The sequence below is a fragment of the Nyctibius grandis genome, chromosome 2, assembly GCF_013368605.1.
Source record: "Nyctibius grandis isolate bNycGra1 chromosome 2, bNycGra1.pri, whole genome shotgun sequence".
Lineage (NCBI taxonomy): Eukaryota > Metazoa > Chordata > Aves > Nyctibiiformes > Nyctibiidae > Nyctibius > Nyctibius grandis.
Window position 1 is genome coordinate 125,352,192 of NC_090659.1, and position 15,415 is coordinate 125,367,606.

Genomic DNA, 15,415 nt, shown 5'->3' on the forward strand with positions numbered 1-15,415 from the left:
CTGTAGTGTGAGAACAACCTAGTCAAAGGCAACTTAAACTGAAAGAGGGTAGATTTAGATTAGATATTAGGAAGAAATATTTTATTATGAGCGTGGTGAGACACTGGAACAGATTGCTCAGAGAAGTTGTTGATGCCTCATCCTTGGAAGTGTTCAAGGCCAGGCTGGATGGGGCTGGGAGCAACCTGGTCTAGTGGAAGGTGTCCCTGCCCATGGCAGGGGGGTTGGAAAGAGATGATCTTTAAGGTCCCTTCCAACCCAAACCATTCTGTGATTCTATGATGTGTGACTGTGGTAGGGCATGGGTGCGTTAGTGGCTTCAGTGGACACATCATCTTTTTATTGTTTTTTTTTGAAACTGTGATAAATTGACTTAATGCAGGTCAACACAGAATCACAGAATCAAACAGGTTGGAAGAGACCTCTGGGACCATCTAGTCCAACCATTGCCCTGACACCACCATGTCAACTAGACCAGGGCACTAAATGCCATGTCCAGTCTTTTCTTAAACACCTCCAGAGATGGTGACTCCACCACCTCCCTGGGCAGCCCCTTCCAATCTCTAATGACCCTTTCTGAGAAGAAATGCTTCCTCATGTCCAACCTGACCCTCCCCTGGCGAAGCTTGAGGCTGTGTCCTCTTGTCCTATCGCTAGTTGCCTGGGAGTTTATTTCCGTATGCCTTCAACAAAAGTTGCCTAGGAAACCATCAGCCTAGTTGTTTTGCTGTTTTACCTCGTTATGCAATTTCCAATTAGCCTGAGTTATGTAACAGCAATAAACATTAGTCTAGGCATGCTACAAACATTTGTAGTTCATATTAGTACTCAGTCCGTTGTAAACCATGTTGTTTGTACAGACTTGTTAGCTAAAATAAACAAGCTGCTCCAAGATCCTTCAATGTACTTGCTAAGGGTCTGACAAGAGTTTTTAATTCAAGGTACCCAGCAAATCCAAGCGAGTTAGCCCACTCTATTTACACATTGTAGTCTTAATATTCAACAAATGTTTGTTCCAAACCACAAATGTTTTGAGTTTCATTGCATTGCAGACAAGCCAGAAAAGTACTTACTGTATTAAGTCAGGCCTGCACTTGAAAGATGTGTAATGCTATTTACAAGCATATATATATTTTTTTTAACCTAAATAATTATACTGGTAGACCAGGGTTAACAGCTTCCTACCTATATGAAAAAAAAAATAGCAGACAGTAGTATAACTTTATTCTGCTCCTCACACAGGAACAGCTGCAGATTTAAAAATACAAACACTTCATTCATATATCATAGATATCTGAATCACAGAATCGTTTTGGTTGGAAAGGACCTTTAAGATCATCAAGTCCAACCGTTAATCCAGCACTGCCAAGGCCACCACTAACCCATGCCCCTCAGCACCACATCTACACGGCTTTTAAATCCCTCCAGGGATGGGGACTCCACCACTGCCCTGGGCAGCCTGTGCCAGTGCTTGACAACCCTTTTGGTGAAGACATTGTCCCTGATCTCCAATCTAAACCTCCCCTGGCACAACTTGAGGCCATTTCCTCTCGTCCTATCGCTTGTTACCTGGGAGAAGAGACCGACCCCCACCTCCCTACACCCTCCTTTCAGGCAGTTGTAGAGAGCGAGAAGGTCTCCCCTCAGCCTCCTTTTCTCCACACTAAACACCCCCAGGTCCCTCAGCCGCTCCTCATCACACTTGTGCTCCAGACCCTTCACCACCTTCGTTGCCCTTCTCTGGACTCGCTCCAGCACCTCAAGGTCTTTCTTGGAGTGAGGGGCCCAAAACTGCACCCAGGATTCCAGGTGCGGCCTCACCAGTGCCGAGTCCAGGGGGATGATCCCTGCACTAGTCCTGCTGGCCACACTAGTGCTGATACAAGTCAGGAGGCTGGTGGCCTTCTTGGCCACCTGGGCACACTGCTGGCTCATATGCATCCACCATCGACGAAACCCCCAGGTCCTTTTCCCCCAGACACTTTCCAGCCACTCTCCCCCAGCCTGTAGCGGTGCGGGGGGTTGTTGTGCCCCAAGTGCAGGACCCGACACTTGCCCTTGGTGACCCTCACACAGTGGCCTCGGCCCAACGATCCAGCCTGTCCAGACCCCTCTGCAGAGCCTTCCTGCCCTCCAGCACATCAACACTCCCACTCAACTTGGTGTCATCACTATGTCTAAACTAGCTGGGGTTTGATGCTTTCATTGTCCCAGAATAAAATGTTAAGTAAACATGGGATCACCCAGAGGAAATACTGTTTCCACCAGCATCAAGTCATGCAACAAGCTTTGCTGTATGTGTTGCTTTTACTCCAGTACCCAGGCACCAAGGTAGGCTCTTCCCTTTGGAAGGTGAGGTTTCTGCAAGCTGGAGTCCTGACTTCATCAAGGAGAGGACCCACCTTGCACAGCCTTGTTCCCTCAAAAAGATCATATATTTCAAGTGAAAAACTAAACAAGGCTTTAATAATTGATTTTTCCTCTCAACAAGATGGTCTCTTTAGCAGACACACATGCTGTACTCCCCAACTGAGTGACCTTCACTGACAGAACCTCATAGACTTGAAAATATTTTAAATCAAGTAACCATTTGTATCCCCAGCAATACTAAATATCTCCAGGAAGGCAGCTGAGTTTTGAAATCCCATGAACGCTGGAATCCAGCACTCGCTCTGAAATCTGGGTGCTGCCCAAATTTCATTGTTATTAAGTCTTACTATACAACAAATATTTTCCTATTTAGTAGTGAAATTGCTCTTTACAATTACTATTTACCAATTACTATCTAAGAGCTAAGGACTGGGATGTCTTTATGCTGATTTAAAAACCATCAGCCACCCACAAAGTTTACAAACAGTGTTCTGGGTGGTTCCTGCTCCTCTGAGCTCTTCTTTTGCCTTAGCTGATGGTAGGTTATAAGAAGATGAAAGGAAAAAATTCCAAAGTTTTTAAAAGTATAAATATTGTTATCTATTTCTCACATACCTATCGCTGCTCGACATGGAAGGAGGCATGGTTTTGTTTATTTACTGTTCCAGTCTTAATTAAGCAAAGACTTTAGACCTACAGCTTGCACAAGATGAAGATAAACAACTGCTTTGTAAGTCATGGAAATTAAAACCAGCAAGAAGGCTTGACATAGCTGTTCTGTTCCCAGAAAGAAAAGGGCCTATAAGAAACCAAGTGTTCATTTACATCCCACTAACACCTCGGTTACAAGCCTTTTAAAACCATTTCTAAAAGTGCTGGGGTAAAAAGCAAACACAGAAATCCAGCAAAGCTGATCTAACGTGGCCCCTTAAATATTTTGCTTTATGATTGTTAAATCAGTTTTGAATGGAGTTTCTTGAGAGTTGAGTTGCTTTATTTTCCATGATGTTCCAGGGTGCAGAACAAGACCATGACCCTGCCCATCGGACAGTCCTCTTCTCCCTGCTGCACATACCCTGTGCTTTTTGATCTGTACTAAAGCCACCTGAATCCTCCTGCCAAGCCCATATTTTTTTCTCTTAAAGAATTCTTTTCTTTCTTTCTTTTTTTCTTTTTTTCTTTTTTTTTTTTTGGGGGGTTGGAAAGGACCTTAAAGCTCATCTCGTTCCAACCCTCCTGCCATGGGCAGGGACACCTTCCACTAGACCAGGTTGCTCAAAATTCAAATTGTTTATTTTAGACAAAGGTTATACTTAGGAGCATGTTCAGGCATTAAAATCAGATTATATTAGGATTACAAGTAGACCTAAACAATCTTTCGTGAGAAATATTTTATTCCACTGCAATATTTTTCTAGTGGCAGGAACAAAATCATTAAGTGGGTTGGACAGTCTCATTTGGCAAATTGTTTTAGCTAAGAAAAAAGCAACATGGAAAGGTTTTGGCTAAACATTCTGGAAAGATATTATCTTTATTTTTTCCTCATTTAGAAATATTTTTGTTTAAGTTCTAGGCTTTTTTTTTTTAATTAAAAAAAGGCATTAAAATGAAATAATTCTCTTAATGAAAAACAATGTATCATTTAAATTTTGGGCCACCAGAATTATTTGCACAGTGGTAGGTAGAATTAACTACGAGTATAGTATAAACAAGTACTGGAATGCCACAAATTTCTCCAAACCCAACGTAAGCCCTCCCATGCAAATCAGTTTTAAATCGCAGTCCAGTGCTGTTAAAGTAGGGATGCATGAGCAAATAATTCACTAAGCTCAACTTTCACTCCCTTCTTGATGTTTGGGGTGGTAAAATAGCTATGCCAAAAACACCCCAATCAAAAAAATAAATCCTATCCAGCACGACTCACCTAAAATTTTGATCCCTGAGGCACAAACTTGAGCTCAGCCTTGAAAGGGGAGTCTATCAGCAATTCTAGCTGTACAGTGGGGCCCGCACTTCAAGAAAGATGTTGAGGTGTTGGAGCGAGTCCAGAGGAGGGCGACCAAGCTGGTGAAGGGTCTGGAGGGTCTGACCTATGAGGAACGTCTGAGGGAGCTGGGGTTGTTTAGCCTGGAGAAGAGGAGGCTCAGAGGTGGCCGTATTGCAGTCTACAACTACCTGAAGGGAGGTTGTAGTGCAGTGGGAGTCGGCCTCTTCTCCCAGGCAACTAGCGATAGGACAAGAGGACACAGCCTCAAGCTTTGCCAGGGGAGGTTCAGGTTGGACATTAGGAAGCATTTCTTCTCAGCAAGGGTCATTAGCCATTGGAAGGGGCTGCCCAGGGAGGTGGGGGAGTCACCATCTCTGGAGGGGTTTAAGAAAAGACTGGACATGGCACTTAGTGCCATGGTCTAGTTGCCATGGTGGTGTGAGGGCAATGGTTGGACTCGATGATCCCTGAGGTCTCTTCCAACCTGATTGATTCTGTGATTCTGTGTTCGTCTGCAGTACTGTAAATCAAGACCATATGATGCCAGAGATTTATAAAAAACAGGTAAGAAAGATATTCTTTCTGCTCTAGCCTCTTTCCTTTGTCTTCTCTGCAGCCAAAAAACTACACTTGCTACCTGGCTCCAGGCGAAGCTCAGCCACTGCTTGCAACAGAGCGACTGCAGCGAGTCCTGCAGCACCCTGGAACCACCAGCTCCTCTGAATTCACCTGGCCAGGACCAAAAAAAACCCAAACCCAATAGGTTTTTTGGGAACTAGCTTTTTCTAGGGAACTAGCTAATAAATAACATTTTTCAACACAACACTGAGTGGTTTTTTTTTAAGTGGGAGGATTGGTGGGAAGGTTCTACAGATATTATAGCAGAGTTAGTTAATTTATATGCTAAATATTCTACACGGAGTTAAATCAAACGAGACCTTTAGGGTGAAGCAAACAGGAAATGAAACACTGACACAGATAACATGCCTCAAGAGTGAATGCCAAGGTTAAGAAAACAGAGATGAAGCTATTAATGGAGAAGAGCCCACCTGCCTAGCTCCAGTCCAACTGGCAAGCTGATTTTTCCCAAGTTCAAGCGTATAAAAACATTAGGAATTCCTAAACAGAGAAAGCAGTTGGCAGGGAAGGAGATGGAGAGTAGATGAGAGCAGTATCGAAGCGTTTTGTAGGGTTTAAGAAGTTGTTCCCAGGCTACTGGTAATGGGACTGAACGGAAATTACCCCCATTCTGTAAGTAGAAAATGAATGTATAGAAAATATAAGTATGCAAACCTTTATTAACACATTTCTCTGCAGTTCTGGTAATGAATATTGTTCTTACTATAGTGAAAGATGTTGTATACATTTCAGAGTCAAAAGATTCAGTAAGATTCAAGCAGAGGCTGGACCAGAGACACCCCCAAAGCCCCTAAACTGAACGACTCTATGAAATGACACACATTCAAACCACAGGTTTAAGGAACTGAGCTGGATTTTTCAGTGTGATCCACCTTTCAAAAGAACTGAATAAAAAAAATACAAAAAGAGAATCTACAAAACAAGCAACGCTAATATTCTTGTAGCCCAGACTAATCCCTGAACCCTTTACTAAAAAGATCTGAGAGATAATTTACTGCCTGAAGTCCTACAGCAATTATTCTTCATCTCAGCAACATTTAGAGTTATGATGATTATTATTTGTAGGATGTTTTCAAAATGACTTATCCATTTGTCTCCATATGTAAGGATATCTAGCCTTTTCAGTACACAGGGATCTATAAGATATATAGAGAAAATATGGCTCTCCAGTTGACTATATCCTTCCAGGAATCTTTACAACTATATTTCATCATTAGCTTCAAAAATATCTCCGTGTTTGTTCCGCCCCTTCATCCCACAAAATACCTTCCTCTGTTAAATGTCAACTAATGAAAAAAAAAAATCCTTTATTATTAACATGAATACATACAAGTCTTCTAAAGACTTCCTTTGTCATTGGTTACACCAGAACAGGTAGGTTTGTAAAAAAATATATCGTGAAATACTTAAGCAGGATCTGAGCATACTGCATGCTCTCCAAATTTCTAACTTACAGCAAGTCCCTGAAAAATAATTATCAGAAAGTATTAATTCAAGATAAAAATTCTCAAATACAGTAGTATAATTTTGCAACACTGCAACCAGAATGATTAAATGTTCGGATACAGCTGAAAAAGTACTAAGGCTTGTACGTCTCCACAATACATCTTCAGGGCTCTGATGATGTTCTTCTCCACAACGACATCCTCATCTCATAGAATCATAGAATTGTTAAGGTTGGAAAAGACCTAAAAGATCATCAAGTCCAACCATCGACCCAATGCCACCATGCCCGCTAAACCATGTCCTGAAGCTCCACATCTAGATGTTTTTTGAACACCTCCAGAGATGGTGACTCCACCACCTCCCTGGGCAGCCTGTTCCAACACCTAATGACTCTTTCAGTGAAGAAATTCTTCCTAAGATCCAGCCTGAACCTCCCCTGGCGTAACTTGAGGCCATTTCCTCTCGTCCTATCGCTGGTTGCCCGGGAGAAGAGACCGACCCCCACCTCACCACACCCTCCTATCAGGTAGTTGTAGAGGGCGATAAGGTCTCCCTTCAGCCTCCCCTTCTGCAAACTAAACAACCCCAGTTCCCTCAGCCGCTGCTGATAAGACTTGTGATCCAGACCCTTCACCAGCTTCGTTGCCCTTCTCTGGACTCGCTCCAGCACCTCAACGTCCTTCTTGTAGTGAGGGGCCCAGAACTGAACACAGGATTCGAGGCGCGGCCTCACCATCTCTGCAGATGTCGTCCATAAACTGCTTTTCACCACAAGAGTTCAGAATTCCTGATCTGTGGATGTCGGTGGCATCTTTCCAGGCTAGTCCTCAATCTGCCTAGCTGGAAAGACTAACAGTTCCTCCAAACCTCACACCGAGAAGGCAAGCTGTTTACCTAGCACAGCTCTCCCAAGCATATGTTTCCTGAGCAAAGCCATAGATGGTAGCAAGTGATATTTAGAAATTCAACTTTTTGGGGAGATTAGTAGCCTTATTCCATTTCATTTCTTCTAGTGAAGCATACGGACTTAAGCTTTTCTCACATTTCTTATGAGCAGAGAACGACACCACTCTCGCAGTTGAAAGGTTCAACTGTGAGAAGACACAAATAACAAAAGGTTGAAACGTAGCTACGTCTACTTGAGATGCAGTAGGACCACACGCAGCATAAAATTAATAGATCAGATTCTAAGATAGAATAGGAGCCAGCAAATACAACTGTTATCACAGCACAGTAATAAATATTCATAGTCAAATCTAAGGGGAGGGAAAAAACAGCCCTCCATTTACAATTAAAAATGGACCTAAGCTTCTGAACTAATCAAATGAAGTAAACAGCACTATAATGAGTCTTAATCAAATCTTATCTGGTACAAATACTCTCTTGAGAGTTGTAGATATCCTAATGATGAGACAAAATGCATCCCCCTATAATTAACTGGAAATAGGATTAATCGCTGTGGAGGCCCCAAGACCTTCCTTGAGCACAGACCTGAACACAAGTGGGAAATCTCCCATCATCATTGAGAAAAATTATTCCAGCCCTGGGACCAACTATACTGCTTGGAGAGATTCACACCGGGCTATCAAAGTATCGGAGTCTTTAGTTTGATAGAGACAAAATAAGATGAGAGGAAGAAGAATTCAAGCTCATGGCTTGGACAGGTGTACACTTCGCTGGGTAAAAAACTGGCTGGATGGCTGGGCCCAGAGTTGTGGTGAATGGAGTTAAATTCAGTTGGTGGCCGGTCACCAGTGGTGTTCCCCAGGGCTCAGTGCTGGGGCCAGTTCTGTTCAGTATCTTTATCAATGATCTGGACGAGGGGATCGAGTGCACCCTCAGTGAGTTCACAGATGACACCAAGTTGGGTGGGAGTGTTGATGTGCTGGAGGGCAGGAAGGGTCTGCAGAGGGATCTGGACAGGCTGGATCGATGGGCTGAGGCCACTGTGTGAGGGTCAACAGGGGCAAGTGTCGGGTCCTGCACTTGGGGCACAATAACCCCCCGCACCGCTACAGGCTGGGGGAGAGTGACTGGAAAGTGCCTGGGGGAAAAGGACCTGGGGGTGTTGGTCGATGGCAGCTAAATGCGAGCCAGCAGTGTGCCCAGGTGGCCAAGAAGGCCACCAGCATCCTGGCTTGTATCAGCACTAGTGTGGCCAGCAGGACTAGGGCAGGGATTGTTCCCTGTACTCGGCACTGGTGAGGCCGCACCTCGAATCCTGTGTTCAGTTTTGGGCCCCTCACTGCAAGAAAGACCTTGAGGTGCTGGAGCGAGTCCAGAGAAGGGCAACGAAGGTGGTGAAGGGTCTGGAGCACAAGTGTGATGAGGAGCGGCTGAGGGACCTGGGGGTGTTTAGCCTGGAGAAAAGGAGGCTGAGGGGAGACCTTCTCGCTCTCTACAACTGCCTGAAAGGAGGGTGTAGCGAGGTGCGGGTCGGTGTCTTCTCCCAAGTAACAAGTGATGGGATGAGAGGAAACGGCCTCAAGTTGTGCCAGGGGAGGTTTAGATTGGAGATCAGGGACAATGTCTTCACTGAAAGGGTTGTCAAGCACTGGCACAGGCTGCCCAGGGCAGTGGTGGAGTCCCCATCCCTGGAGGGATTTAAAAGCCACGTAGATGTGGTGCTGAGGGACATGGTTAATGGTGGCCTTGGCAGTGCTGGGTTAATGTTTGGACTTGATGATCTTAAAGGTCCTTTCCAACCAAAACGATTCTATGATTCTGCAACACAGATCAGTGGAGACAGCAAATTTTTGTCTCCAACAGTTTAAAGGTAAAGGGATGCAGGTAGTGGAGAAATGGAAAGCTATTTTAAGGCAAATCAGAGCTATCCCATAGGCTGAACTAACAGCCATAAAACATCCAGCAACCTTCCTTACTGTTGTCACAAAAATGAAAGCTTAAAATGCAGAAGTTCTAGTTCAGTTACCTGAGTTGGTTGAGTAAGTACAAAGGAGCTACAAGAATAATGTATTTTCTCAAATTAATTGAATTTCCAAGGTGTTGACCTCCTTTACAGATGATGCTTGAATCGTGCCACCTGCAATTTAAACGAGCACCCTCTGCTCTCAGTGCTTGTCTTTATAAAAATCCAGGCCTTGTACAGCTGTTTTGACAAGGATGGAGTTCCTCTGGATCTAAACTCTTTTGCAGAAGACAAAAAACATCAGGTTCTCCAATATGTCTTGAACCTACGCACAATTTTACTATATTTCTTTGCTGTACCTTCAAATTAAGCCTGCTTCCTGATTCCTGCTTCCATTGACTCCTGCCAACTGTCCAGACACCCTTCTTTCCCCACGTGCTATCCTGAGAAGGACCTCCTTGAAGCACTGAGCTACATCAAGGGTCTCTCTGCTTTGCTTTACTTACCAGTCGCAGCTCCTTGACCCAAACGCAATGCAGTAGGACAGGGAAAGGGCAGTTCCATGGCTCCCCTACAGCCTTAATACATGACTGCAACTTTTTGCCACAAACGCTGTTCCCCTGCCCACCCATCAGGAATTCCAACTTAATCAGTTGCACTTAAATATGCAGGAATGCTGCAAATGTTTGGTTTTCACATACTGAAAAGAATTACAATTGCGTGAAAAAAAGAAAACATTTTTACTCAAAGCTTACATTGCTTATTCTTCTATGTATGCATGCAAAAATCTCTTGTCTAATTAATGGTCCTGAAATTAATAGTGCCACTTAGAGGAGTGGGGATTAATAAGGGTTGAAGGAAAGGCCATCCCTAAGTAAAAAGCAAAAAGCTTAGTGAATTCACTTAGTAGCGTCTCTTAAAAAAATTTATATATTATAAATAACTTATGTGGCAATATATAAAAGTCACAAACAAGAAGTGCTTCACACACCTTCAAAAACTCAGAGACAACTTTATGTCTTTGAAATACACAGTAGAAAACTTAAATCAAAAGAAAAGGAAGAAAATCAGTGAAAATCACCCAGCCACTGAGTCTTCCTGGTCTCAAGTACTCGGCATTGTCACCATTTGCTGTTGTAAAACAGAATCACAGCATCAATCAGGTTGGAAGAGCCCTCTGGGATCATCGAGTCCAACCATTGCCCTGACACCACCCTGTCAATTAGACCATGGCACTAAGTGCCATGTCCAGGCTTTTCTTAAACCCCTCCAGAGATGGTGACTCCACCACCTCCCTGGGCAGCCCCTTCCAATGGCTAATGGCCCTTGCTGAGAAGAAATGCTTCCTAATGTCCAACCTGAACCTCCCCTGGCGAAGCTTGAGGCTGTGTCCTCTTGTCCTATCGCTGGTTGCCTGGGAGAAGATTCATGCTCCCTACCTCTGGAGTATTGTTCAGTGTTTATAAGGGTGCACATATATGACACTGCATTTGCTCCTCATTAGATCGGAGAACTGCACACTATTTTTTCCCCCTTCATTGTTTTTATGAGTCACCTTCCTGGCCGTGCGCTTCTTGCCCAGTGTGTTTCCCAGTGGAGCTCTATCTATCCCTCCGCTTTTGGAAAAGACCACTGCCTTCTGCAGCACACTATAGGGTTTACTTCTGATCTCACATCTTTTTTTTTATATATATATATAAAAACCTTCCACTTCTTGGCACTTTCCTTCTATCCGAAGGAAAGCTGCAATTTTGTCTCAAGCTCGTTTAGCTAATTGTCTCAGAAAAGCCAACCTTCTGCTGGGCAAAAGTCCTCCTGTGCGCTCTTATTTCTTCTTTTGCTGCATCTGCATAGACAGGAACTGGCATCTTATCCCTGCCTTTGTGCTCTCTGTATCATTCATATAGGATGAAAATTCAACATGGAGTTCAACAAGGCCAAGTGCAAGGTCCTGCATGTGGGTCGGGGCAATCCCAAGCACAAATACAGGCTGGGCAGGGAATGGATGGAGAGCAGCCCTGAGGAGAACGGCTTGGGGGTGATGGGTGACGAGAAGCTCACCATGAGCCAGCAACGTGCGCTGGCAGCCCAGAAAGCCAACGGTGTCCTGGGCTGCATCCCCAGCAGCGTGGCCAGCAGGGCGAGGGAGGGGATTCTGCCCCTCTGCTCTGCTCTCGGGAGACCCCCCCTGCAGTGCTGCGTCCAGCTCTGGGGCCCCCAACAGAAGAAGGACATGGAGCTGTAGGAGCGAGTCTAGAGGAGGCCACGAAGACGATCAGAGGGCTGGAGCACCTCTGCTCTGGAGACAGGCTGAGAGAGCTGGGGCTGTTCAGCCTGGAGAAGAGAAGGCTCCACGGAGACCTTCTAGCACCTTCCAGTACCTGAAGGGGCTACAGGAAAGCGGGAGAGGGACTTTTTACAAGGGCATGGAGTGATAGGATGAGGGGGAATGGTTTTAAACTGAAAAAGGGGAGATTTAGATGAGATATTAGGAAGAAATTCTTGACTGTGAGGGTGGTGAGACCCTGGCCCAGGTTGCCCAGAGAAGCCGTGGCTGCCCCCTCCCTGGCAGTGTTCAAGGCCAGGTTGGATGGGGCTTGGAGCAACCTGGTCTAGCGGAAGGTGTCCCTGCCCATGGCAGGGGGGTTGGAACTAGATGATCTTTAAGGTCCCTTCCAACCCAAACCAGTCTGTGATTCTATGATTCTATAGGATCATGGCCCAATTTCTACTGTGAAGATCCTTCGTAGCCATTACTATTGCAGCACTTGCTTTCAAAGTTCTAACTTTCCAGAATTTAACAAATAAAAAATACTCCTGTCAATTTTTCTCTCCACCACCTCTCCCAAGGAAACATGTCATCTTTTTTGCTCAGTTTCCACTGATTTATTTCGTTCTGTTAATTGCAACTTGTAAGCCCTTAAGTTCCAGACTGATTTCATTTGTAGCTTTTATACTATTTTTGTGCAAGAACCTTCTTCTCTGCAGCTTATCTTGATTTTATTTCTTTCTGCTGCTGCTTTTATCTTTCATTTTCATGCTCTCTGCCCTTGCTTATTTAATCATTAACTATATATATATTTAATCATTAACTATATATACACTGAAGTACTTTGGAGTATAGTCTATCTGAAATAGTTTACTCAAAATACAATGCTACTGCATTTCAAAATCCTTTCTGCTAAGTGAGCATATTCTGGATTTGTTTTAAAACATTTATCACACCAGTAGGAGGAATATTTTTACTCTATATTTTCTAACCTCTTGAACTGTAAATCATATTCCTAATTACATCAGGTACTCTGAATAACTAGCAGTATGAGAAGCACTTAACTGAAATAAATACGTTTGCTCTACAGTTTTAATTAATCAACCCACTCAGCCGAAAACTAATAGATTAGTTCCTGGTGCTTGCAATAGGTTTTTTGAATCACTGGCCATGAAAACAGTTAACTTTTACCAACCCAACACTGGCAGTCAAGTATCACAGAATCACAGAATCAATGAGGTTGGAAGAGCCCTCTGGATCATCGAGTCCAACCATTGCCCTGACACCACCATGGCAACTAGACCAGGGCACTAAGTGCCATGTCCAGTCTTTTCTTAAACACCTCCAGAGATGGTGACTCCACCACCTCCCTGGGCAGTATGAAGCTAGTTTCTCTTTTCACGAGTCTTTCTTAACCCAGAAAGGTCTCATAAAGCTCTGTAACCTTTTCAAAAGTACCTCAGAGTAAAAGTAGAGAGAGATATAAAGATTATTTCAAATGTTTTCCCATGGATATTAAAAATTAATATGTATATCAAAAAATACTAGAACAGAAGGCACATCAGCATGTGGCAGTTCCTTCTAGAAGCCAAAAAGCGTGAAGATAGAGAGATGATCACCATTTTCTGGTATTAATTCCTTCAAGCAGAAGGAAACTAATACACTTGAGATTGTTTTTTCTCTATTTAAGAAAAAGCCCCTAAATATAGAGATTCTTGACCTTTGCACAATAGCGGAAAACGCAGCAAGTTTAATCACTCTTCACCAGGAGGTTTTTCTAATATTGCTCTTCTAATCTCAAGTCTTTCATTGAGTTGATTCAGTGATTTGAGAGGTAAGAAAATCAAGGAAAAATATTACATCTTAAAATTCCCTGATTTTTGATGCTAAAAGCTTACATTTCCACAAGGAAAATTAAATAGCTGTAACATAAATCCTTCTGCGGTAAGAAGCTGAACGTGCCAAAATAATTTCCTTCTTACCTCAGCCTTGCGAATACTCTCTCTGGCTTCATCTATTTTCTGCTCTAGTTCTGCTCGGGTTTGCTCAGACATCACAGGCCCATGGCATTCTAGCTCTTCAAGTGTCTGTCAGAAATAAGAAAATATATCACAGATGTAGTAAATGATAAATATTTATGACAAGTCAAGGAAATTATTGTTCAGTCCTATGCTGGGTTGACCGACAACAGCCCATTCCAGGAAAAAAAAGACAATGACCAAGGCAAAACATCATTTAAATGCGCAGTATTTCACATGGAAATTCCACTTAGGGGAACGCTTCAACATCTTCACGAAAATGTGATCTGGTGGTATGAATCAACTCATCATTTACAAGGGCATGGAGTGACAGGATGAGGGGGAACAGTTTTAAACTGAAAGAGGGGAGATTGAGATGAAATATTAGGAAGAAATTCTTTCTTGTGAGGGTGGTGAGACCCTGGCCCAGGTTGCCCAGAGAAGCTGTGGCTGCCCCCTCCCTGGCAGTGTTCAAGGCCAGGTTGGATGGGGCTGGGAGCAACCTGGTCTGGTGGAAGGTGTCCCTGCCCATGGCAGGCGGGTTGGAACTAGATGATCTTTAAGGTCCCTTCCAACCCAAACCATTCTATGATTCTATGATTCCATGATCTATATGTTGGTAATTACATATTTAAAATGGATTAAGTTGCACCACATTTATGTCAGGATGAAAAAGAGCATCTTAAACATGGAGACAGAAGTTGCTAATGGCAGCCTTGCTGAAGGGGAAGCCAAGATGGGTTTCCTGCATTTGCAGGAATGCTGTATCCAGAAGAGAACTTGCTGAATCACAGAAGACATGTTGGAGTTTCTTAGCTTCACGTACATGTACGTTGACTGTAAAGATCCAAATGCAAAATAAGAAAAGCACGTGAAGAAAAGCACGTGACTGCACAAATCATCACCAGTTATCTGCAAATCAGTGCCTGGTTCAGTGACTGCTTAGGGATTTTGCATTAAATAGTCTTTGGAGAAAGGATCTTTAAGGTCCCTTCCAACCCAAACCATTCTATGATTCTATGAAAGAGCAGAAGGAACATCAGGTGGTAGGACCAGACTCCAGGATGCTCCCTCCTTCCTCTGAGGAGAGTTTTTCCTATCGTATTTCAGTTACAGACTCTGTTAATACCCTCTGCCTGATGCTACAGCTTCTGGTTTTTGCTATAGAGTGACCCAGCCTCAGCAGAAGACAGGTAAGATGGTGAACACCTAATTTGGTATTGCTTCGTGCATTCCCCTGGCTAGTTTGAGGAATGGCTCAAACCTCTAAAGACCGAAGTGGAACTAGAAGCCAAGTCCCCCACTTCCTGGGCAGATAGAGACACATCCTCTTTCACTGAATTTAATCTATGCAAGTTAGGCTTGACCTGAGCATGTGAAACAGATGGTTTTAGGCAGAAGTTGGCACAAGTTAGCTTGGGTCCCAACACTCTCTAAAGAAGACCGTGAGAGCCTTGCCACAGACATTTAAGGAACTTGGTGACCCAAGGGATGCATTTCTACTGGCTGACTTTATTCTCACTCCTAGGCAGTCTCAGCTGCATTCCAAAATACAGCTACCTGAAGCCCCAGTTAGGACATCCAAATACAGCCCTAGAAGAACCTAGGGCCACATACGTAGAAATAAATTTATCAATACACACAATTTTGTGTCTTCACATTAGATTTAAGTGCACATTCCTCATGGATTTTCCTAGTGTTGAAAAGACTTTTGAAATCCAAATGAATATTTTTTTTTCCTATGGGTAATATATACACAATATAGTGGACATAAGAGGATCCCTGAAACTTTAGTTTGAAGAGAAGGACGCTGAGCA

General features: G+C 43.6%; 1 protein-coding gene across 3 annotated transcripts in view; it reads right to left on the reverse strand.

Annotated features, from left to right (window-relative positions):
* The window catches only part of FCHSD2 (FCH and double SH3 domains 2), a 213,055-nt gene that overhangs the window by 20,614 nt on the left and 177,026 nt on the right, over window positions 1-15,415 (reverse strand). For all 3 annotated transcript variants that reach the window (XM_068420880.1, XM_068420899.1, XM_068420889.1), the window contains one exon: window positions 13,563-13,667. In XM_068420880.1, coding sequence (XP_068276981.1) covers window positions 13,563-13,667 — 105 coding nt within the window. The remainder of the gene's footprint in view (window positions 1-13,562; window positions 13,668-15,415) is intronic.